This window comes from Phascolarctos cinereus, unplaced genomic scaffold (genome assembly GCF_003287225.1).
Source record: "Phascolarctos cinereus isolate Bilbo 61053 unplaced genomic scaffold, phaCin_HiC Scaffold_4;HRSCAF=312, whole genome shotgun sequence".
Taxonomy (NCBI): domain Eukaryota; kingdom Metazoa; phylum Chordata; class Mammalia; order Diprotodontia; family Phascolarctidae; genus Phascolarctos; species Phascolarctos cinereus.
This window is the reverse complement of record NW_027555847.1, coordinates 47,009,676-47,035,689: the sequence shown is the minus strand read 5'-3', so window position 1 is coordinate 47,035,689 and position 26,014 is coordinate 47,009,676. Positions and strand designations below refer to the sequence as shown.

At 41.1% G+C, this 26,014-nt stretch overlaps 1 protein-coding gene across 9 annotated transcripts in view; it reads right to left on the bottom strand.

The window, feature by feature from the left end:
- Window positions 1-26,014, bottom strand: part of ITPR1 (inositol 1,4,5-trisphosphate receptor type 1) — a 393,174-nt gene that overhangs the window by 43,470 nt on the left and 323,690 nt on the right. For all 9 annotated transcript variants that reach the window (XM_078152159.1, XM_078152160.1, XM_078152161.1 and 6 more), the window contains 4 exons: window positions 19,484-19,606; window positions 15,547-15,722; window positions 8,726-8,890; window positions 94-289 (listed from right to left, as the gene is read on the bottom strand). In XM_078152159.1, coding sequence (XP_078008285.1) covers window positions 94-289; window positions 8,726-8,890; window positions 15,547-15,722; window positions 19,484-19,606 — 660 coding nt within the window. The remainder of the gene's footprint in view (window positions 1-93; window positions 290-8,725; window positions 8,891-15,546; window positions 15,723-19,483; window positions 19,607-26,014) is intronic.

Sequence of the window (26,014 nt, the reverse complement as noted above, 5' to 3'; positions counted from 1 at the left end):
TGACATAATTTATACTTTTGTCCCTCTTCCCCCTCTTTCTTTAGCCCACCCTCTCCCTGGCTAGATAAAAGGATTGAAGCACTAAAAACAGACCTGGAAGTGAGGTTTCATTGGGCAGCCTATCTACCTCTAGGATAAAGTCATCTTTGAAGAACAGATAACCCACAATGGAGAATAGGTAAACCAGGATGAGGGCAAGAACAGCAGTCAGGATGATGGATCGTCCATTGCGAGTAACACTTTTGATGACATTAAGCAGCGTCTCTTCTCTGTACACTAAGTCAAAAAGCTTTAAAAAAAAAAAAGGTAAATTTTTAGAATTTTTTATCAGTAATTCTATAAAGATTTACATAGTACCAATCCAGTGAGGGTTTTTTTCCCAGATCCCCCTCCTCCTAGATGCTAGTGCCTTCCCCTTTGAGACCACCTTCCATCTACTTTTTATATATCACCTAGTTATTTACATGTTTTCACACCTATTTAAATATGGATTTCTTAAGGGGAAAGACTGTTTTTGCCTTCCTTTTTATTCTCAGTACCTGGCCCCTAGCAAGTGATTTATAAATGCTTGTTGACTGCTGACTGACTGATAATATTAATAGTTAGCATCTATACAGCACTTTAAGGTTTGCAAAGTATTTACATATATTAGTTCATTCAACCTTCATGACACCCATAGTGGTAGGAAAGACCATCTGACATTCATTGTTTCTTAGCAGAATTAGATCTAAACTTTCTCGCTGTTTGTTTGTTTTTTGGCTAGGCAATGGGGCTAAGTCACTTGCCCAGGGTCACAAAGCTACTAAGTGTTATGTGTCTGAGGCTGGATTTGAACTCAGGTCCTCCTGAATCCAGGGCCAGTGCCCCATCTACTGCACCACCTAGCTGCCCCTGCTTTCTCACTGTTTTTTTTGGGGGGGAGGTGTTTCCTTTACATGGAGTTGGCTCCATGGAAAATGAATGATTCATTTGAATAAGCATTTACTAAGTGCCTACTACTTTCCTGACACTCTTAAGTGCTAGGTTAAAAACACAAAACCAAAACAGTCCTTGCCTTCATAGAGCTTACATTCTCTTAGGGAAGAGATGCGGACACCATATACAAAGCTAAGTAAATGCAGAACTTGTCTAATGTGATTTCAGGGGAGGGAAGGCACTTGGAATTGTGCAGATGAGGACAGGCCTCTTGGAGGAAGAAGGCATTTGAACTAAGCCTCAAAGGAAACTGGAGAACGTAAGAAGTAAAGATGAAGAGGGGGTGGGCTTCAAGCATACAGAGCAACCTGTGCAAAAATATGGGAATGGGAGATGGAATGTCATGGATTGAAAACAGTTCACATAATTAGCCACTTTAGCCTGGGTGTCTTCTGCAATCTTGGGGTGAGAAGAAATAAGGTGTGACCTCGGGCAAGTCACTTCATTTCTTTGGGCCTTAGTGTAGAATGAATCAGTTAGACTTGACTAAGAAGATCTTTCAGTTGTAATAACTTAACACCACGATCCTCTGATAGCCTTTGGCCACTGGGACATCCTTGGATCATATAACTAGTTTTAAGAGGGCCCTTATTTTGACTCAGTGTGCGGGTCTCTTCCTCTACACATCTCCATTTCATGTGTGACCCTATAGGTGGCATACTGGACAAAAGTAGTAATCTAAGTCTCTGGAGCCTAAAGCTCTGGTCTCAACTCTACATTAATAAGCTACACAATCTTGGAAAAATCACTTGATGTATCTGAACCTCTTTTTTTTTTTATCCATAAAATCAGGGGGCTGGCCTAGATGAACTTGAATGTCTTTTACCCCCTCCTATTATTTTTGTCTGTTCATTTTCTGGCCCATCAGACAGCTCCAAGTGGCTTGTCACCTCCTTAACTCCAGTTAGTGTGCTGAGACTGACTATGAGTAAGACACAAGGCTTAGGCTAAAAATATAGAGGTACTAGGCAAATTAAACATCACCCCATTCATACTCAAAGTTCTGTGATTTCATTGATTTGGGAGCTTTCTTCAAGAAGACAGACTGCAAGGTAATGCCTGCCCATCTTGTGGAACTCTCATCTGTCTCCTAAAAGCTTAGCACATGAGGGCTGTCCAGTACTCTGGAAGTATGCCTCATTTCTTCTCAATGCCATGATAGTGCTAATGAAACAAGCACTCTGGCCATCCAACTGTCATTCCTTCACTCTCCACGTGGGACCTGCCTATCTTGTTCTTCTTTGGGGTGGCTTGTTGGTCATAATTTGCAGCCTGTTCACACCCACCATATACCCTTCCACCCCTCCCTGTAGGATGCTGATCTTCAGTTCTTCAATGACAGCGGTGTTCCAGGTCTCTCTGCCATGCAACCCTATTGCCAAACAGCAAATGTCTGCATTGAAAAGATGGCCCTTTATGATTATGGGAATTTTGGAATCCACAATAATGCTTTGCACTCTAGTGCACTCTCTTCCTCCTTTCAAACTCTGAACCTAGATCATTACCTGTATGTATTTTGCCCTATTGGGCATTCATATTGTTGGCCAAGCTCTAACAGGGAGACCATTTAGATGCATGTTGAAATTTGGGCAATAGTTTTCATTCATTTGGTCTTTTCTGTGTGTATGGACAGGTCAAACACCTTTGAGGCAAATACCAAATCACTTCCAGGAGACTTGTCTTGGGGCTTGGTGAAATCAGTACAATATTATCTATAAACGAGAGCATCTGGAGAACCTCACTATATATCAGGAATAGCTTCTCATTCTGGACTCTACACTCAATCTCCCCCATCACTTCTCTATCTACTTTTGTCAAGCATGCATCTCCCTGTTTTCTGCCTCATTAGACAGTGATATTTCTATTGTTATACCTTCCAAGGAATCCTGAATATTATCTGTGTGTATACATATGTAGATACAATATACATATGTAGAAATAATATATTCATATGTAGACATATATACATTTGGGAGACAACTTGTACAAGAGCTCATAAGGGGCACTTTTGTTCAATCTATTCAAATGCTCTTTCATAATCAACAAATGATAAAAACACAAACAAGGTCTTATGTTTTCTATATCCAGTCAATTATGAGATGGTAAGGTGTTTTTCATGATTGAATATCATTTGAGAAAACCAACTTATTCCCTACTAATACCTTCATTGATGATACTTGCAATTCATGTGTAGAATACTCTCACAGAGATTTTGTATAGATGAAAAAGGAGATATATAGGTCAATGGTTGTTTTCTTAGTCACTTTTTAAAAAAATCAATAAGGTCTTAGATTTTTTCTACTCCTTTGACTACTTCCCCTCTTTCCTCTCCTTTTGAATCAAGCCCTCAATGCTATCACAACTGTATCATCTCTAGTATGGACCTCCTCTAGATATACTGCTCCAACATAGATGCCTTTCTTGTCTTTGTTCTCTTTATAGTCATTTTTACTTCCTGCATAAGCATGCCAGGAACTTTGTTGATAGGTCCAAGTGCGGTGGCTCCCCTATCCTTGATGAAGAAAATAGTTTTGTTGGAACAACTTTTGGAAGTGTTTTCCATTTTCAGTTCTGCAGTCCTCTTTAGGTTTTTACCGTTGAATGCCCTTGAGATGACTGCTTAGTTGAATATCTTGCCAAGCTTTCTTTAAACTGGCTTCACCTTCCACTGCTTCTTCTGATTTATGGATGAGATTGCTCATAATCATCCATCATCCTTCTTTGCAAGATTTTACAGATGACTTTATATTTTAACATGGTGTCGCCTGTGGCAGCCATCTCTTTATTTTGGAGAGTAAGTCACAGTGTTTGTTAACTAAGGGGCTTTCTAGGCTCTTTTTGATCTCCTTGTCATGGGAATAAATTTACATTGCTTTAATTTAAATTCTAAATTTTTAATTTCTTGGTGCATTATAACAGTTGATATCAATGTCATTTCTGTTGTCCATTTCCCATTTTTTAAAAAGTTTTGAAAGCCTCTTTAAGTGATTCAGAATTAAATCTTGATTACACTCCATAAATTTTCTCTTTATTATTCTTTGTTTTTTATTACACACTCTAATGTGACAGAGTATATAATATACTCTGCCAATCTGGTCACCTGGTTGCCTTGGGACTAACTCCCACATCCATAATAAGGCTCTTTCTTCTTGTTAAAAAAATGTAGTCAGTGTCCGTGTCTGTGATGTTGCTTGATGTTTGCCACATCCAGCAGAAACTAATTTCTTTTTGAAGAAATTATGTAATCTATACATTTGGGCCTCTCTCATTTCTTTCTCCTAAACCTCACTTTCCAAGACAGTTTTCATCCTTACTTTTCCCCACCTTTTATGTTAGTTTGATCTGAAGGGTCTTATCAAGTGCTTCCTCAGATTTCTCTACCACTTCATCCTTAGCAAATGATGCTGGGGCATGAGCCACACTAATTTTTATGGTGATCTTTTTGTAAATACTTAAGTAATTCAATACATGATGGCCAAGCATCACATGAAATAACATTCATGTAGCTTTGGGGCATATGTGAAAACTCAGTCAGCCATTTCCTCTCTTTGTGAGCCATCCTTTCTTCTGCAACTTCCTTCTTTTATCTGATTTTGTTTATAGCAAGAATGTTGAGACTGATATGGTTCCATTCCCTCAGTGACAGGCCCATTCATTGGTTGCCAAACAAGGATTTCACCTATAAAGTATCACTGGGCAAACTAAGTCTGTTGATGGTTTTACAACTGTGTAATTCTAAGTACCTTCCGCTGCCTTTCCCATCCGTCTGCACCTTCCTTGCAGATGCAGTAAGGAGGCCACACAGGACTGAAAGTCATTTCAAAATTTTCTGTGTTTCACGGCTTACCACGGCCACCACTAGGCTACCTACCTTGTAGGTAGGTAGGTAGGTGTCTCTCAGTGATCAGCTAGACTGATCCTTGGAAAGTAGACCTCCTTTGTCCCTTGGGTCATTCCTGAAGCCTTCCCAGCATGGCTGACCCTGCCAGAGATTTTGCTTCATTGTCACAGCCTCTGAGATCCTAGGGACAACTTCCATATTGTGTTGAGGCATCTGAGTAGGAATTTACAGAGGAGTCCATCTAGGCAGTTAGACAGAGTGCTAGGCCTGAGTCCAAATACGGTCTGAGACACTAGCTGTGTGAACCAGGCAGGGCAAGTCTTTCAATTTCTGTTTGCTTCAGTTTTTTCAACTATAAAATAGGGCCAATAACAGCACCAAACACACAGGATTATTGTGAGGATCAAATGAGATAACAGTTGTAAAAAGCCCTCAGCACAAGTCTGCCTGACACAAAGCAGGCGCTACATAAATGCTTCCTCCTTTCCTTCCTTCCCCATTCACAAAGTGTGAAGTTTAGCACTGCTCAATTCGGTTAGATATTTTTTCATTAACATAGGATGCAGAGCAGAAAGTAACAGCACCTTTTTGTAATTAACCCACCAAACCGTTATTTTACCGCAGGTGTTCTTAACCTGGGGTCTATGAACTTGTATTCTTAAATGTTCTGATAACTGTATTTCAATCTAATTGGTTTCCTTTGTGATTTGATATATTTTAACTTATTATTACTACAATAATAGCTAGCATTTATATGGCTCCTTAAATTAAGGTTCGCAAAGAGCCACATGCATGTTATCTCATTTGATTATCGCAACAACCCTAGGAGGTAGGTGCTATTATTATCTCTGTTTTAGAGATAAGCAAATTAAGCCTGAGAGAAGTGATGTCTCCATTCACACAGCTAGTAGGTGTCTGAGGCAGAATCTGAATTCAGGTCTTCCTGACTTTCCTACTATGCCATAAATTGATGTACTTAAAAGCACTATTAATACCAAAAAGGTCCACAGGCTTCACCACACTGCCACTTGGCCATGACATGAAAAGGTTAAGCACCCCCGTATTACTGTATCAAGCTAGGTTTCCTTGTGGCCCTAATTTCAAAAGCATTTTTACATTTTCACTAAATTTCTACCAGCTGTTCTCATACCCATCAGTGTCCCAGCAATGAAGCATTCAATGACGTTGTGCTTTTATAGCCTGAAAAAAGACAATATCCAGTAGTGTGTGACAGGTCATTTTTTAGCTGGGTGATGCTGTGCAAGACACTGAATATCTCTCAGCCTCCATTTCCTCACCTGTAAAATGGGAATAATAATTGTACCTATCTTCCAGGATTCTTGCCAGGATCAAGGGAGATAAAATATGTGCAACACTTCATAAACTTTAAAGTACTACATAAAAGCTAACTACTGTTCTTATTATGTGGTTTTTGAGTATTTATTAATAACCTTGTTACCAGTCTAAATCTGTATTTTCTAGTGACTTTTCAGGACCAACCCAAGTTCTTACAGGTCTGGGTCCCATGCTACTTTGTGTGTCTTAAGACTGCTTTCAGTATCTTGTCTGTGGTTCTCAAATACATAAATGTTGCCCTGCCACTAAAATGTTTCAATCTATTGAAGATCACAGATCCAGCAAATCTTCAGGACAGGGTGAGAGTCAGGCTACAAGCAAGTTGTGGTCCTATTAAACTCTTCTGAGACAGAACCAAGTTTGGGTAAAGTTTCTGGAAGTTGTGAGCTATTCTTATCTTATCTTAGATTAGAGATTAGAACATTTTAAAAGCAAGTTGCATTAAGAGTTACAAGGTTCAATGAAGCAATGAGACTTTCACATCTGCCAGTGAAAGGGGTAATGAGAACTAATAAAGAACACGAAGGCATTGGGAAGGTAAGGTCCTGCACTGGTTAGGAGCACGGCCAAGGTCGCATGCATGCCAGGACCCCTCTTTTTCAGAAAAGACTCTTCTTACAGTGATGATCTTGACTTCCCCACACAGGGAGGAGAGGAACAAAGACAGTACCTCATGCAGTCATATGACATAGGCATGATATAATGCACGGGCCCAAAACCAAGCTGGCACACTGGACTCCTACATGCCAACTTCCAATTACAAAACCAAGGCCACTTCCCAAAGTAGAGGGCTTTGCCAACCCAAATGACACCAGTGTGCAGAAACATACTCTGTGCCACAGCTCAATGTTTCCTAAGTGATGGCGGCCCCCTTCACCTTGCATCCCACAGTCAGGTCAAAGGTCTGAGCATGCTCATTTAAAAACTCTGCCTGCCCACAACCAACTATAACCCAAGGGGAAAGAAAAGGAGCTAATCCCTGTAATGTGTCACCTCTGCAGTATAGTAACACACAAAGAATTTGATGTATCTCAAAACTACCTTATCTTGTAGTGAGGGATTCGAAGGGTTAGGGAGAGACTGGATTTTTAAAAAAGTCTCAGCCCTTTGCTAATCTAAACTGTCAAGCTGACCTTCAGATCTTAAGCAGTTTATACCTTCACATTCTAAGGCTGGTGATCAATTCTCTGACAGAATACCCATAGATTAGTAAAACTTTATACTTTCTCTAATTTTATACAGGGAAAAAAGAAGAGACTCAATTTTTATGCCAAGGGTCTAAATTCCTATGCAAATAAAAAAAGGAACGAACAGTTAATTGATTCTGTAATTAAAAACTCAGCTTTAAGGAAAAGGGCCTGAACAAACTCATTTCACATAGACCACACCAAGACATTAACTGCTTAGATCTAAATTAAATGGCTGTTTTGAAAGATCTTCTGTCCCAATAGTTATACCAAGCTTATCGCCCAAACCTTTTGATTCAGAAATAGTTCCTAGTTGCATGTCTGGACTGAGCAGCTAACCCCCAAATTTACCCCAGACAGTCTGTATCCTGACAATCAGATAAACCTACCTTTCCAGGCCAGGGGTGGCCACAATAGAAAGGAAAGGGTTCCAGGGCAGGGTGGGAACTTTTCTTTCAAGTTTTAAGATCATTTTTTTAAAACTGAGAAGCAGAAAATTTAACTTGCAGCAAGTTACACAGGAGACTGTATAATTAAGCATCCTTGGACCTCTTAACATCAGGACTAATTTCTGCATACTTCTTTTCCTACTCTCCAAGTGCTATATATAGATGAGGTGCTGCCTAATTATTATCACAATGTGTATAATTTCCTTTGTCATCCTAATTAAAAACAATAGTCTTATCCTACAAATGAGATGTTTTATCAGATGGAGACTTTCAAAGGCTATCCAGTCTAAAGATATGGAGTACAATGTGGTGGCTGGAGCTCTGGGCTTTAGGCCAGTCACTTAACCACTCTAAGCCTCAGTTTCTTCATTTGTAAAACAAGAATAAAACCACCTGCGCTGCCTACTTTTCATGGGCCACACCCCCATGCCTAGAGGATTTGCATCCCTCCCTTCTGCCTTCTGGCTTCCTTCAAGACTTCAAACAAATCCTACCTTGTGCAAGAGACAGTGCGGCAGACCCCTTCCACCCTGGCTTCCAGGGCCTGCTTTTCTGACATTGCCTTTCATCTACTCTCTCTTCCTTGTGTATACATACAGAGTTGAAACTATTGGCATGTGGTTTCTCCTCTTAGAACATGACCTTTGTGAGGGCAGAGACTACGTTCTTGCCTCTCTGGATCCCCCACGCTTAGCACAATGCTTGGCAGTTTATTGGTGCTTAATAAATGCTTTTTGCCTGACTACCTCACAAGGTTGTTGGCAGGATCAAAGGAAATGACCTAAGTGAAGGCTTTTTCCAAATGATAAAGTATTTATGGCAGGTAACATCAGCTCTGAGCCCAGAGTCTTAGCCAGAGCAAATGATCAAGAAGCACTTTTGCAGAGAACGATTGAACCCAAGAGTCAGTTACCTACCAACAGACTGTAGAAGAATTCATGAACGAAGAGTCCCATGGCACAGATAAGGAGATATAACAGATGATAAAGGAATTCTACATCCAGGATCATTGCTCGATATCCTCTTGTGAAGGTCCCACAGTTACCAACAAAGCTCATCAAGAAGATGATTTTATTACAGACCTAAGCACAGTGACAGGAAAGGTTAGACACAGTAGACCGCCTTCAAATTAGAGGGAACTGTAAAAGCTAATGCAAACTTGCCTTTCCCTCCCCATCTCCCCTTCTTCCCTCCCAATCCCAACCACTCCCACCTCCTGTCATTCCAATGACCATTGTTTAAAGCATGAGCCCAAATCTAAGCTGGAATATGGGACTATTTTGGCCCAAGAGTATATGCTCCAATACAAAACTGGGAATATCCTAAAAAGAAATTTGCTGATCTAAGTCAACTAATTACTTTGCTTTTCAGGTATATTGTAAATCGTATATGAAATAGGAGAATGCTTCACATTCATCAGGTGCGCTTATTTTTTACCAAAACACACACATGTGCCCATACATACAAAACAGATAATGATTTTCAAAATGAATCATTTCTGACCTCCTCACTTGAATATGCCAAGAAAAGAATTTATCTTAAGTCAGTAACCTTAAGCTACTCATGATTAAAAATATATGTTAAGTTTCTACTACATCCTAAGCATTATGGGGGGGTGATTCATTGAGGCTATCCAGCCATGTCTCTGAGGAGCTCACAATTCTTTTTCTGTTGTTGTTATTGTTTTTTAAATTAAATTTTATTTTCCTGAAGAACAACCTTTTCTACTTCCTCCTACCTTAAGAAAGTAAGAAAACTAAAAACCTGCTGCAAATATGTATATAGTCATGAAAAACAAATCTCCATGTCAATCATGTTCAAAAAAATGCCTCAAATTGCATTCTGAGCCCATTGCCCTTCTGTTATAGTGGGTAGCACGTTTCATCAGGAGTTCTCTGGAACAGCAGTTGGTCGTTTGTTAAGAGATTCTAAATTTTCAAAGCTGTCTGTCTTTACAATTTGTTGTTACTGTATAAATTGTTCTTCTGGTTGTGCTTACTTCATTCTGCATCAGTTCATATAAGCCTCACAGGCTTCCCTTTCAGAATTTCTTACAGCATAATAGTATTTTATCTCATTCACATACCATAACTTACAATCATTCCCCAGTTGATGGGCACCCCATCCCTATCCCTTGGTTCTAATACTAAGCCACTATAAAAAGAGCTCCTTTCAATATTTTTGTTCGTACAGCTTGCTTCCCTTTTTGTTCTATAGACCTAGTAGAGGTATTGCTCGGTCAAGTTCAATAGCTTTTGAGGCGATAGTTCCTTTAATATAAATTTGTCAAATGGGGAATAGCTTTTATTCTTATAAATCTGAATCCGCTCTCTATTAATCTAAGAATGAGACCTTTATCAAAGAAACTATATGGCTACAGTTTCCCATTTGCCTGTTTCTTTTCTAATTTTACTTACACTAACTAGTTTTGTTTGTGCAAAAACTTTTTAATTTTATGTAATCAAAATTATCCATTTTACCTTCTGTGATCCTTTCTATCTCATTTGTTCATGACCTCCTCCTTTATATCCACAGATATGACAAGAAAGTTCTTTGCTCCTCTAATTTGTTTATGATTTCACCCTTTATGTCTAAGTCACGTTACCTAATTGGAGCTTGTTATATACAAGATGAGATGTTCGTCTATACCTAGTTTCTGCCAGATTGATTTCTAGTTTTCCCAATAGCTCCTGTCAAATGGTGAGTTCTTGCCCCAATAGCTGGGATCTTTGGATTTATCAAAACTAGGCTACTGTGTTGTGCACCTTTGCTTTTGCATACTGTATACCTGATCTGCTTCACTGATCAACCTTTCTATTTCTTACCCAGTACCAAATTGTTTCATTGATCACTGCTTTGAAATAAAGTTTGATATCCTGATTTTTGACCTTTTGTTCATCCAGATGAATTTTGTTATTGTTTCTTACAGCTCTATAAAATAATCATTTTGTAGCTTGATTGGAACAGTACTGAATAATTAATTTAGGTAATATTGTCACTTTTTATTAAACTGACTTAACCTACCCATGAGCAATTAATATTTCTCCATTTAGATCTGGCATTACTTGTGTAAAGAGTTTTTTGTAATTGTGTTCATATAATTCCTGTGTGTATCTTGGTAAGTAGACCTTTACACCTTCTGCAGTTGTTTTAAATGTAATTACCCTTCCTATCTTTTTTTGGTGGATTTGTTGGTAATAGATAAAAATGCTAATGATTTATGTAGCTTTGATTTATATCTTGCAACTCTGCTCAAATAAACAGCTTCAGCTGTTTTTTTTTAGTTGACTCTCTAGGGTGAGGAGCTGACCATCTAAACATGGGATGAGAATCTTTCTTTGGAAGAGAAAACTCAGAGGTTTCCATGGGGTCACCCTGATGTCTACTTGCCCACCCATTCAAGAGAAAATTCAGCTCTAGCTTTGAAATTCAACTCTAGCTAAGCACATTGATGAGAAACTGGCATCCACTGAATCCTGGAGAGGAAACTTCAAATGACTAGATTGTCTCCTCTTCTGCTGTTATTGTCATCTTGGCTCTAGGTGCTGGCAACATGCTACCACTTCACCTGGCTAGGAAGAGTAACTGAGCTTCTCAGGAATCAGATAAGCAAGAAAGCACAGGCTCTAGGCTTGCTCAGAATATGAATGCTCTACTATTTTATTGGGGACTTTCCAATAAACTACCTGATGGCATAGCAGAATCTTCACGTGATGGAAAAATGTTCATTCTAGCTTGTCTGTGATGATGACAATGTAGCAGCACAGGCTCGATACAACCCAAGAAGCACTTAATTTGTGGCTGCTCAGTTGTTTTTTTCATTTTTGTCTGACTCTTCATGACTCCATTTGGGATTTTTTTTTTTGAGGCAATCAGGGTTAAGCGATTTTTCCAGGGTCACACAGCTAGTAAGTGTCTGAGGCCAGATTTAAACTCAGGTCCTCCTGACTCCAGGGCCAGAGCTCTATCCACTGTGCCACCTAGCTGGTACCATTTGGGATTTTCTTGGCAAAGATGCTGGAGTGGGTTGCCATTTCCTTCTCCAGATCATTTTACAGATGAGGAAACTGAGGCAAACAGGGTTAAGTGACTTGCCAGGGTCACATTGCTAGGAAGTGTCTGAGGCTGGATTTGAACTCAGGAAGATGAGTCTTCCTGACTCCAGGCTCAGTACTCTATTGTGCCATCTAGCTGCTCCTGAATTTAATTTAGTCCAATGAACTGTGGGAGGAGCTTGGGATACAAAGACAAAGCTGAAAACAGTTCCTGTTCTCAAGAAACATATTTTTTTGGATCAAAAAGCATCATATATCCCTTCCCTAGCTGAAATGACAGTATTTTTCAAGGCCATAAATCTCTCCATAGCTTACAAACAACAAAACTCCATTCTTTGGATCCTCTGGCTATCATTTCCACTTCTTCCCCTCTTTTCACTCTCAGATCTCTTGAATGGGCTATCTATATCCATTCTTCACAACGGTATTTCTATTAGTTGTTCTTAACCTTGTAACTCTGGCTTTCTGCCCTTTCTATTCAACTCAAGCTGCTCTTTCAAAAATCACCAAAGGCCTTTAATCAACCTTCCTTTTTCTTAATCTATGTCCTGCCTTTGGCAATACTGAACACTTCCTTGAAATTACTCCTTCCTGGGCTTTCTGTGATATTAAACTAGTCGAATTTTCCTCCTAGCTCTGACTCCTCCTCCTTTGTTTCCTAGGAAGCTTTCCTTCCTTCTTTCATTCCCTAGTCTTCAACTCTTCTTTCTACATTCCTGGCCCTCCCCCATTAACTCCTTCTGTAGGGACGGATGATGTTCCAATCTCTAACTCTGCCACCCACACTCTAGTGTGGGGACACTTCTAATTGCTCGGGAACCCTTCTGTTTGGATGTTCTGTATCACCTCAAACTCCGTATGTATGAAGCTCAGTTTCTACCTTTCCCACAGCATCCTGTCAGTTCTTTCTGAATTTCACTAGCCTTTTTCATGATCTCTCAAGGTTTGAAATCTGAATCATTGTTTAAAAACCCAGTGAGAAGAGTAATATGTTTCTTTCTTGACAACAGCTGGCTATATCCAACGAACACAAGATCATAGATTCAGAAGTAACAGAGAGGTTAAAGGTTTTGTTTTTCACAGCTGATGAAACAAGCCTAGAACATTGATCAGTCTTGAGCAATCACACTACTGGCAAGAATCAGAGACAGAATTTGAACCCAAATCTGCTAATCTCTGAGTCTTGTTCCCTATCCACTGCACCACACTGCTTCAGACTCCTTCCGGTTCTAATATCTATGATTCAAAGTCTCCTTTTCTCAAAATTCGTCAGTCAGAAATATCTTTTCCAATCCATCTTTATTGCTCTCACTTGGGCCTCTACCATCGCATGCCAGGACTACTGCAATAAACAGCCTTCAAACTTGTTAACAGCATTTGTAAAGCACTTAGCACACAGTTCCTGACACACAGTAGGCACTTAATGAATGCTTGTTCCCACCATCCCTCCCCTCCTTCTTCTAGTCTCTCTGCTTCCAAGCACTAGATTAATCTTCATCAAATTATCCTATACACATCATCCCTCCTGCTGAAAAATCAAGGGCTCCCTACTGCCTATGGAACAGGAAAAAAAAAATCTAGTTTTCTTGCGTCCAAAGCCTCCTGCAATCTGGGTACAAACCTTATCTCTCACCACACTGTTCTACAATCCTTCATTTTAGCCAAAGAGATCTATATATCACTTCCAGGACATGCTTTGCAATTCCCACTTCCCTACTTTTTTTATCTTGCTCTAGTTGGGTAGAATTTCATCCCCTTTTCCTCTTGCCTAAGGGTTACAAGACTCAGTTGACCTCCTCCATGAAACCTTTCTGACCATACACCTTCTTATTATTCACTCTGCTGCCCTACCCTCCAGACCACCGGACCTCCAGAGATCATGCCTGGGGAGCTGTCCCACTTTTGGGCCTCCTGTCCTTGGGTCACACTGTCCTGATTTGTGAATGAATGAGTAAAAAGTCACAAGGGCCAGTAGAGTAATCCAGGCCTACTCCATGCTTCACATCCCTTTCCACCATTCACCCCAATAGTCCTCTTGAAGTCCACCCAGCCTAAGTGCCTTTCCCCTCTTGCTTGAGGTGAGAATTGTAATCCAACCTATACTACCGCTGCTCCTGTGAAAAGGCTTGTCAATCAATTCCCCTAACTCTCCATTCCCTCCTGAGGGCATCATTCTGCTATGGACGTCTCCTCTTATTAAAGTATAGGCTCTTTTAGAGCAGGAATTGTCTCACTTTTGCATCTGTATCCCTACTGCTTTGCACAGTGCCTGGCACATAGTAAGCACTTAATAAAGAAATGCTTTTCACTCATTTGCTCAAGTGACCTCTGTCTACCATGAGCTTGTCTTTACTGCTCACTCATCTTTCAGTTAATTATGTACTGCCTCATGATACCTCTAATTGTTGTCCCCAATTATTGGTGAAATCTTCTACTGTTTTATAGGTGCATGTCTTATAATCTTAAGTAGCACATAAGCTTCTTGGGGGCAGAGACCAGGCTTTATGATCATCTACATTCCCTACAACATTTAGCACCATACCTTGGAAATATTTTGTTGGTTTAGTACCATTATGAAATATTATCTGATTTGTATTTCAGTTATTCCTCCAGCTGCCCACCTGTCCCCTGACTGGTTTCTCAGGAAAATGCCCCAAATAGCAGTCAAATAGCCCAAACTGACATGAAGAAGAGGAGAAACAAGGTCTAGGGATTATCTAGGGATATTTCATAAATGGCAATATCAGTTCCTAAATTGCTCAGTTCAGTAGACTATCTGCTTACTGTGTATAGAACACCGTGCTAGGAGCTGTGGGAGTCACAAAGGTTTGATAAGTTCAGGGTCCCTACTCTCATGGAGCTTACATTTATTCTAATAGGGTATAGGGAACATAACCAATAACCATGGTCCACAATCCATGTGTAGGAAAGGTATCAGTGCCATGTAAAATCCATGGATGACGGCCATCCTGAACTAGCAAGGGCTCAGGAAAAACTTCATGGAAGGAAGAGTGTTTGAGGTCAGCATGAAAGGATGAGTGGAATTCAAAAGGCAGAGAGGATTCCTAGGCCTCAGGAAGAACAGAAACAAAAGAAAGAGGCAGAAAAACAAGGCACTGGCCAGCAGTCCAGTGTGGCTACAAAGCAGAGGGCAGGAAGGACGGAAGCTAAGACTGAACAGTTAGGATGGTACTGCTGGAGACCTTGAATGCCAATGAAAGATCCTGAACTTTATCCAGTAAGCTAGAGGAAGACACTGAAGGGATTTTTAGTGGAGATGAGGGCTAATGGGGGATGACATGAACAGTTCTGAGCATAAGGAGGATAAGTCTGGCAGCTGTATGAAGAAGGGAGGAGAGAGTGGAGGTGGAAAATTCTGTTAAGAGACTATTAGAATTGTCCAACCAAGTGGTAATGGCAGCCTGTATTAGGGTGGTGACAGTGAAAATAGAGAGGTGGGGAGGCATGTGAGAAATAATCATGGGCTGTCTATACTGGGAGAGTCACTCCATCAGCCACAGTACTGATGCTATCTGAAAGGGACCAGGCTTTCCACTACAACAACATCTCATCCATGGTTTTCTGCTTTTTGGATTCAGACCAAAAAAATTCCTAGGGGGCAGAAAGGCAGTTCTACCGTAAGGCGAAGTGCTGGGAAACGAATGAAATCATTCCATACTTACGTTGAAAGCACCCAGAAGGAACAACGTGGGCTGCAAGCCGACTGAGAAGATCAGGCGGAGAATGGTGGAAGCAATGAGAGCTCGGATGCCGTGGGGCTTAGGCAGAGCAATGACTATGGCCAAGGAGATCAGCATGGCTGTCCACAGCAGTCCCGACAAGTGGGGCTCAAGGGTACCTGGGAAAACAAAGAAGGCGCCACGTCTTTTTCAAATCAATGTTGCCGACTCATGCTGGTGACAGACAAATTCTGGGAGCTATGTTTTCCTTAATTACATCTCCCCACACATGTGCAGCTGAAATATGTTCTCTCCACTTCACACTTTGAGCAGGTGGAGTTGAAGGCTAAACTTCTAAATGAGCCTTTAATTTAATTAAGAGAATGAAATGGAGAAAAAAAAAGTGAAAAGAAACAGTTTATGCCCTTATTGCTCAGATCAGATTTCTCAAAGGAAAGGAGGTCAACAACACTGGTACCTTTAGAACTGTTCTCGGATTATGCTACTCTCTCCATCAAAGATCTTACACTAGCTTTTGTCATCTCTGGCTATTTCAAGTCCTATTTCAGGTGTCCCATGAGATGGTCTGCTTATATAACATGAACTGCCAGGGCTAAAAATATTCCTCTCTTAACCTCCCCACACAACAAGTGTGCTTTAAATGTTGTCAAATTTTGAGGTTCCTTTCGATGCAAACAAGCAGCCACAAAGTAAAGGCTGCTTATATAAAAAAGGAGATTTGCAACTTCAAAACTGTGATTCTTGTTGCAGCATAACCCATGAGACATGGAGAAGGGAATGCTTGACAGCCTGGGTGGCGACTTGTCCACCGGCACTGAGCATCCCAATTTACTGAACACGTGACCACAAAGAGCCAGAGAGTTCTTTTAATTTGTTCTAACTCCACACCTCCCACAGGTCTTTCTTTTGAGGCCTAGAAAAAGCCAACTTGGTTGGAGTGGGACATAAGGAAGCACTCCCAACCAGCAGAGAGATGTGTTCTGAAAAATGCAACAAGGCCCAGGGTGAATACCCCCTGAGGGCTGAGGTCATGTAAACTCCCCCATGCACACCACAGCCCAAACAAACAAGTGAAGGTAGAATGGATGCACTCACATTCTCAAGAATGAAATATCCAAGTCCTTAACATGCACAGGAGGAAAGAATTTAGTGGGCTGTCTTACGGTCACCTCTTTAATGATGTTTTAACCTGCTGCCTTTATACTTGGGGAGGGGGACCCCTGTAAAAATAGGACTACACTTTCTTTAATCATCACAGCAGGCCAATGAGTTCAGCTGAAAATCAAAAGAAATCTGCAGTCGCCTAAGGTTCATGCTTTTGAATGATCACACTGTAGGTTACCCATCAGCATTCAAATAAACGGAAAGAAATGCCACTTCAGAAAGGAACTCTGAAGGCCAGCTCAGCGGTCGAGCAGGGGATCGCTCCACTGCCCACCATGGGTGGGAAACCAAACGATACCAGGGCAGGTAACAAGGTCACTTTACGTGCTCTGGACAGAGGAGGGACATTTGGGAAGCTGTGTATGCAGCCTGGAGACTAGAGGAATGACTTGGAGGCCACCAATGAAACTTCATTGTAGGCAGCACTCATTTAGCCTGAGTCTGGAGGAGAGTTAGCAGTCATGCAGCTCCTAAGAAACAGATATGAGAGAATGCCCTTAAGACTCACAAAAGAGGGAACGAATGGTTGTGGCTGTTTTTAAACAATCCATTTTGCATAACCCCTGCTGAAATCTCGATCCTGCACACCTCTAATGGGTTATTACTCCCCAATGTCAGATCACATGTTCCCTCAAAGACAGTCTAATCACGTCTTTCAGTTGGGTCAGTCAAAAGGAAGCCCTCTAAAAGGTCAGACTTTTAGAAACAACAGAGCTGTTCCTTAAAATCTTTTACTCCTGTAAATCAAAATATTAAATGTATATTTAAAATATATTTTTAAAAAAGGAAATGGTTATGACCAACTGTGGCTACCTAAAGGTTGAAGGTCAAATCAGTACACTGTTTCTCATCCTGATGACCACACCAAGGTCTTGGTCGACCCCTTCCCAAAATGGACTCTCCCTTCATCCTATCAATAAATAGGTAAGCTGCTTAGTCCTTTTAGAGGAAATTTTGTAGCTGTATGTTCCTGCCAAGATTTGTGACTGAGACTTTGCTCTTCCTGCAGTATAACTTTAGAAAAATGATTTGCCTTAGCACTTTAAACAATGTAGCTTTCTGTACAATTTAAGGTCAAATTCTTAAGTTGTTTTTAATTCCTGAAAAAAAGCATCAGCTACTTTCCTATAAGGAAATAAGGCTTTTTTCATTGACTCTTAACTCATGTCTATCGGGCACATGAGATGTTGTGACTAAGTGCCCTCATGTGTAAAGCTGCCAAGCATAAAGGATGGTTCTGCCAACGAGATAAGATAGGTTTCCAGCCTTTTCCTTTTTACTTGTTGTGCCATCTGTTTGGGCCATTAGTGCATATTGCACAACACAAATGGGTAGACTGGCGTTATACCCGAGGGCCTCTGTCACAATACTTGGGTGGAAGGTAAACTGATAAGAACACATCCCTGGAAACTGTAGTAGATATGGAATAGAGGGCGCTGAAATCTTGCTACTTAAGATATCAGCCCCATCTGAAATCCACAAATATAAAGCATTCAGAATTTCATTAAGCAAATTAAGGGGCCCCAAAAGTAAGGCTGAAATCCGAAAGGGCCAAAGGTATTGTATGCCTTTTTTCTGATAAGTACTGTACAGGAGAGGCAGTGTGGCACAATGGATAGAGCTGACCTCAGGGTCAGGAAGACCTGGGTTCAAGTCTTGCCTTGGACACATCCTGGCAGTATGTGCCTGGGCAAGCAATTTAAACCCCTCAGCAATGTTCCAAGATGGTAAGTTGTAGATCAAATGCCAATCTGCATTAGTAGATGGAGTTTCTCACTGGAAGCTCCTTATACTGATGGAATCACAGATTGAGAGAAAAGGGTGTAAGGAATTTGAGGTCTAAATTCATAAAAAATTGCCGTGTCTATCATCACTCACGGACTGACTGGAAGACAAAATATTCTAGATATTTTCGACTCTTGAGCCTCAAGTGACTGACATCTATGGGAGGATCGTAAAAATGCTGGAGGGAGGACCTTGGGGACTTCAGTCCTGGTCCTATGGTTGCCACTACCCAGGGTCATGGCCTTCACCAAGTCACAGCTCCTGTCTGACCTCAGCGTCTTCTATAAAATGAGGGCGTTGGATTAGATGAGCTCCAAGGTCCCTGCCAGCTCTCACCTTCTTCTTCCCTTTTCTCTACACCAGGGCTTCTTAACCTCGGTTCCATGAACTTCTTTTTTCAATATTTTGATAACTGTATTTCAGCACAGTGTCCTTTGTAATCCCATGTATTTTATTTTGTGCATTTATAACCATTATTCTGAGAAAGGGTTCACAGGCTTTACCAGACTGCCAAAGGGGTCCAGGGCACACAAAAATGGGTACCAACCTTTTTCTTGCCTCATTTTGGCTAATGAATGATCATGTAAATTTTCCCCCATGTACTATGGTACATTTTAATAAATACGAGTGATAAAAATGTACAATTTCATCTGCCCGAAGACTATAAAGCAGGCCTGCACAACCTGAGGCCCTTGAGCTGCTTGCTGCATGCCAAAGGATTTTGGGTGGCCTGCGAAAAATGTAGAGGAAAACAAGCTTTGTATGTGGAGGAAATCCTTTGGCTGCTACATGTGGCCTGTGGGCTGCGAGCAACCACGGTCTGCAGGTTGTGCAGGCCTGACATAAAGCAAGATTATCAAAGCATGGGGTATACAAATTTAGCTAGGAAAACTGCATTCAAAACCCTGGTTATGTCCTTTCTAGTTGGTTCCAGCGTTTTCCTTCCCAGTTAAAAAAAAAAGGCTGATACCTCCTCGGACTCCTTTAAACGGGTAGAAAAATGCAACCAGCAGATTCATCAGGACGGCCAGGTTGAATGAAATGCTGCTCCAGAAGGACATATTCCGAGAACACCAGTACAGCACTGGCTGGGCTGTGGAGACAAAGACAAGGCCACCATGAGAGTGTGAATGTTCCTCAGAAAGCCAGGAGCTCCTTGTAAGCCCTTCACCTCCTGCTATCCCCTCAAAGTGACGAGACCTTTTTTGGTTTTCATCTTTTACCCTGGAAAATGATCACTTGTTTTTTATTTCTTAAGCTGACTCAGGGAAATAAACTAATCACATGTTGCTATCTGAAACCTTATGAGAATGGGGAAGGTGTTATGTGTGTGGTTGGAAGGTGAGGTGGGGTGAGAACAGTGGAGGGAGTAGGAGGAGTGGATGAAAGCAAGCAGTGTTTGAGTATCCAAAAAGGGGATTCTCTCCCAGCAGGGAGATCTGAGAAGCCTGAAGTGGAAATCTGGGGCTACCTAGTGTGTTGGGATCTAGGTGCAATCCACCCAAACCAAAAAGACCCAAGAAATAAACTAACCTAGCAAGCTGGGGGCCCAGGGATGGGCTTGACTAGGCTAGTGTCAGACTGTGAGGCTGAGCTTTTAGTCACTCCCTCTTCTGGAACCTCTGCATGACTAGTTCCTATGGTTTTTCTGAGGAAGAGCATTATACTTTATAGAATGTTCACTTGGCCAATTTCTCTGACTACCTATGTTTAACAAAGAAACCTCACTTGGACTACTCACACATTTGATAATCAATCCTATCCAAAGTAGCTAGTGAGCAGCAGCAGAAGAAGCATCTTATTTTATTTTTTTTCCTCCCCTGAAAAAAGAAGGTTCTAGAAACCACAGACCACTAAACTTTACACCTGTATTGGGACAATTTTGAGAACAGATTAATCAACAGTTCCTGAGAATTTAGAAAAAAGAGCTAAGAACAATTTATTAATAAAAATAAGTGATTCCCAAATTAACCTCATTTCCTATTCTGAGAGAGTTTACTATGCTGATAGGCCAGCCAGTAGAAAGTTGCATCTAGAGTCTATCTGGAGTTCAGCAAAACACTGCAGAGTCTTTTGTGCTATCCTTGTTACTCAGAAGACAGTGAAAAGAGGACTAGACAGCAGTATGACTGAATAACTGTAAGAAGAAATAATGCTATGACTCGGTGTCAACAGAAGGGAAGAGGTCTTTAGTGGCCTACCTACCAGTGGTCTCTGTACTTGGCCTCATCCTGTTTAAAGTTGGTATCAGTTACCTGAATGAAGCTACAGAAGGGATATCAACATATTATCTATTCATCCTGGATGACAGAATCAAGATTCAAAATGGGCAAAATCCTGGAATGGTGGGCCCAAATTAAAAAATGAAATTTAACTGGGATAACCTAAAATGTATATAAAAAATAAGTTCCACAAGTCTGGAGTAAAGGAAGCCTCATCTGGCAGAATTTCACCTGAAAAATTATGTTGGGGGGGTGGCACAGTTTAGTAGAGCATAGCAAACAACATGAAACAACTCTGATTTAACAATGGAAAAAAAAACCCCAAATGTGGTCTCTAGCTGTATTAACAGAAATACATTGCCTATAATAAATAACCAGCATTTTAAAGAGCTTCAAGGTTTGTGAAGCACTTTACACAAATCATTCCATTTGATCCCCATAACAACTCAGAGAGGTAGGTGCTACTTTTAACCCCCTTTTACAGAAGAGGAACTGAGGCTGAGAGAGATGAAATGACCTACCAAAGGTCACACAGCTAGTAAGTATGAGGGGCAGGACTGGAATCCAGGTCTGCCAATAAGCCCAGCCCTCTATCCATAACAGCACCTAGCTGCCATGACCATTGTTCCACTATATCCTAAGCTGGTTAGACCATTTCTGGAGTGGCTGTTGAATTCTGGAGGCTTCTTTTCAAGGGAGATGATGTTAGCAAACTTGAATAAGTCCAATAGAGGGAGAACAAAGGGGACTTCAAACATATAAAGGCTGTCATGTTGATAGATGGAGGGATAGATTTGTTCTGTGTGGCTTCCAAGATGAGTCCACAACTAATGGAATTTATAGGGAGATGGATTTCAATTCAATGCAAGAAAGAGTTTTCAAGTAACTGAGTGTTATTCATGAATGGAAGAGGCTGCCATGAAAAGGGATGAGTTCCCTACATCACTAGAAGTATCCAAGCAGAAGATGGATGATCGTTTGTCAGGGTGACTGTAGAAAGGATTCCCACCTGGGGAAAAGGCACTAAGCATTGACAATCTAAAGCCTTAAGACTCCAAAATTCTCAGATGCCAGGCCAGCTGAGGAGTCACTCCACTGCCCTGTGGTATCTTATAACCTGGATTTGTCAGTGGAAGGCAGAGTGAGATACAGCACATAAAGGCAGAACCTGGGTTTGGGATGGGTTTCATTATGTGTAGCTCCTAAGAAAGAAAGCCTGATGTTTTTTCAGGTTCATGTCTGAGACACTGATTTGCTGCCTGCAAAACAAGTTGTGCTGAGAGAAAACCTGACAATTTCAGAGGACGGTTCCGGCTCCCTTCAGCATTTTAATTAAGAAGCCGTGAGGCCCAGGGGATAGAAGGCTGGATTTGGAGCCAGGAGACCTGGGGAAGCATCCCACTTCAGCTTAGCTGGGTGCTCCTGGGCAAGTCACATAACCTCAGAGAGCCTCAGTTTTCCCATCTGAAAAAATGTGCCTAATGATAATTTGTACTATCCATCTTGCAAGGCTGATGTGTTTATCAGTGACTGGCAAACTTTGATATCCCAGAGAAATGCGAGCTGGTCCAGAACTGTAATTGCATCCATGTAGAGAACTTCTTATGCAGAAAGCCTCTACTCACACAGCAAAAGGGTTAAAGCCAAAAGAGACCTGAGAGGTCATTTGATCCAACCTTTTTATTTTAAAGATGAGGAAACTGAGGCACAGAGCAGTTAGGAGCAGTCAGGATTAGAACCCAGGTCTTTGGCCTCTAAATCCAGTGCTCCTTCCATTGTAGTATGCTGCTTTTCTGAACACTTTTTTTAATCACAATACCTTTGCCCATTTTCTTTAGGGATGGCCTGTTTAAATGGTGCCTTGTTTAGGTTACATAAAAATAGACTTGGGAGGAAGAACTTCAGGCTCTCTGATGATGCCAGAAGCAAAATTTCCAAAACACATTCTCATTCATTTCTCCCCTCTGTATATGGTTGTAAGATATATGGGAGCAGAACTCAATCATATTTTTCTTCAATGGAATGATCATTTAGTTTAGAACAGCAGCCAGGAACAAATCAAATGGCGCTAATCAGCCCAGAGTAAGAAGGCCACATCTTCCAAGCTTCCTCCCAATAATGAAGTTATATCATAATTAAACACAGTCAGAGGCAGTTTAAAAATCTGCTGGCTTTTTCACTTGTGCTGAAAAACGTGCAGGGCCTTCCAAAGGAGGAGCAGACCACATTTTCTACCAAGGCCAACAGTTCAGATGGGACCAGTGCTTGGAGATGGTGACAAGCTATTAGTCACCATCAAACATAAAGAGTGGACGTGCTAGACAGGCATCCTTCCTTGAACTATGCCAAGCACAAGTTAAAGATTTACTCTATCAATTCTGTTCAAGATCTTTAAATTTACTACTGTTGGGGCAGGAAGGTAAGGGTGGATTTTAAAAGGAGGAATTATTTGCCCTGGGGGGAAAAAAACCTGGCATTGCTGATGGCATTTTGCCCTAGAACAAGAAAACGTGTCTCATCTAGCCACGACCACAGGGGTAGGGAGAGGGAAGAGAAGGTGTGAAGCGTTAAATGAGAGGCCATTTTTTGTTTTTAAAGTACAACATGAGATTTTTCTGTCTCTCTAAAATGCTAATCTACCACTGATTTCTTAGCAGGTTTTCAATCTCAGACATGATGATGAAAGTACAGGTAATAAATTCTGCTTGTGGAATGTTGGACAACTTATAAGCATGTTAACAAATTACATTATTTCAGATGATCAACAGTAGGTGGTTGGGTTTTTTGGGTTTATTTTTGCTCTGGTATTTCAGTCATGATTTATCTCTCCCCTGGGCATTTAATAAGCCTGGAAGGGTTGGTTTGTGTTTCTAGTATCTGTTGCCGTGAGCCTAAAAGACACATTGATTTTTAGGGCTGTGGATTAATTGTTTAAAATGGAAAATGTGGCCAAAAGTATCCCCTCCATAGCTGATCATATGAGTTAGGGTTACTTATCTTATTCATTTAATTATTTTCTAACTAGTATAATAGTTCTGTACAACCATGTCTCATCCCCCATTACACCATAAATCCAATGAGGACGCTGCAATATTTATCTTTGCCTCTCTCATAATATAACAACAGCCAACATTTCTATGGCATTTACCATGTGCCAGATACCGTGCTAACTGCTTCAGAAACACGATCTCCTTTGATCCTCACAATAAACCTGGGAGGTAGGTGCTATTATAATTCCCATCTAAATTGCTTTGTATAGAGCAGCCACTTAATAAATTCAACCCAACAAATATTTATCAATGTTTGCTAAGTTGAACACGACTCATAAATAATTACCCTATCTACATTTTAAATTGTGCAATAATCCTGGGCTCAGAGCTAGTGGCAGGAAGTGGTAATAGTGGTAGGATCAGGAAAGGTAAAAAGGTCGGGAGATTTTCCAAATTCCCAAGAGAAACTACTGCATGATTCTGTATTTTTAAGACTCTGTTATGTGCAAATAGTATCAGCTGCTGGGGATACAAAGATGAGGAGTGCTGGAGTCCACGCCCTCATGGAGTTTACAACCAAGTAGGGAGATGAAACATAAGGCAACCTCAGCAGTGGAAAGAATGCTGAGATTGGAGGAAGTGGATGGTCTACATTTGAGTCCCAGCTCTGGCTCTGCATACCTATGTGACTTTGGCCAAGTCCCCTAACCCTCTATGCCACAGTTTCCCCATATGTAAAATAAGGGGGTTGGACTGCCTCACCTCCAAGGTCTCTTCCAGCCCTAACACTAGGAGCCTATGAAATAATTGTGATGCAAGTTACAAGATTCTTTAGTGTATGAGAATGGTCAAAACAGCCAGGGAAAACTTCCCGTGGGCTGGCCCTGGCATCTGAATCCAGTCGTAATCAGTGAGCAGACTCAAGCACCAGTCTGGTGTTACCTTCAGGAAAACTGTTCCATGAGTGAGCTAGGAATAAGTTTTCTACAGGTTTATTATTAGGAAAAGTGGCTACTGATGGAAATATAATTATAATGAAAAGGTTTTTTCCCAATGAATAGATTTCTTACCTCTCCACACAAACATGCAAATTCATGTTTAATTCAAAGTCATTAATCACAATTTTCCTTTTTCTCACCAGGAGATAGTCTCGAAGCCAATTAAAATCACGCAGTTGGCAACCAGTAGCTGTGCTTCAGTACAAAGGAAACACGCTTTTTTTTTTCTTCCCCAAAAGAGATTGAAAAAGGATGATGTCAGGAGGAAGCACTGGGCCAGAGTGCAATGGGAAACACAGGACCACAAGATTTCAGATGGCCAAGGATCACCATCGGCTAAACACCTTTACTTCCCAGGGGAGGCAAATGAAGCTGAGGGCAGTTAAGCCCAGGGTTACTGAGTAAGTGTATGAGGCAGGATTTGAACTCACCAACTTCCACTCTAGCACTCTCTCTACCATGATACCGAGCGGCCACATTCCTAAGTGTTTCGTGAATGACTGATGAGGACACCAATATTTGCAGCAATTACCTCATGAGGTTGTTGTGGTAATCAAAAGAGATGATGTGTTGCCATGGTAACTCCCAAATGACTAAAGTAAACAGATGACAGTAACAATAGCTAGCATTTATGTAGCATTATAAGGTTTGCATACTCTTTTTACAAGTATCTCATCTGAGTTTCACAAAAATGCTGGTAAGTAGGTGCTATTACTATCCCCATTTTACAGATGAGGAAACTGAGGTCAAGTGACTTGCTCCAGGTGACATAGCTAGTAAGTGTGTGCGGGGGGACCGAACTTAAGTCTTCCTGACTCCCAGTCCAAGGCTGTAACCACCACACTACCTAGCTGCCTCTTCTTGCAGGACATTCCTATTCTGTTGAGGCTGACATCACGGAGGACAACCACGCCTCTTCCAAAAAGAATTTTGGTGCCTCTATTAGAGACAGAATATACAAATGATAATAACTATTACATCAATAGGTTTTAAGGTTACAAAGTACTTTACAAACATTATCTCATTTGAGCTTCACAACAGCCCTGTGAAGTAGGTACCATAAGGACATAGCTATAGGACCACAGAGGAGGAAACCGAGATTTGTAACAGCTCTGACTCAGGCTAACATTTAGTGAGACGGAATATTGTGCTTTGGAAAGTGAGCTCAACCTGGAATCACCAGAAATCGGCTCTAATCCAGGCTCCGACACTAGGTCAGTGACCATGGGCAAGTCATTGACCTTCCCCTATGCCTCAGTTCCACCACCTGAAAAAATGGGATAATAATCCT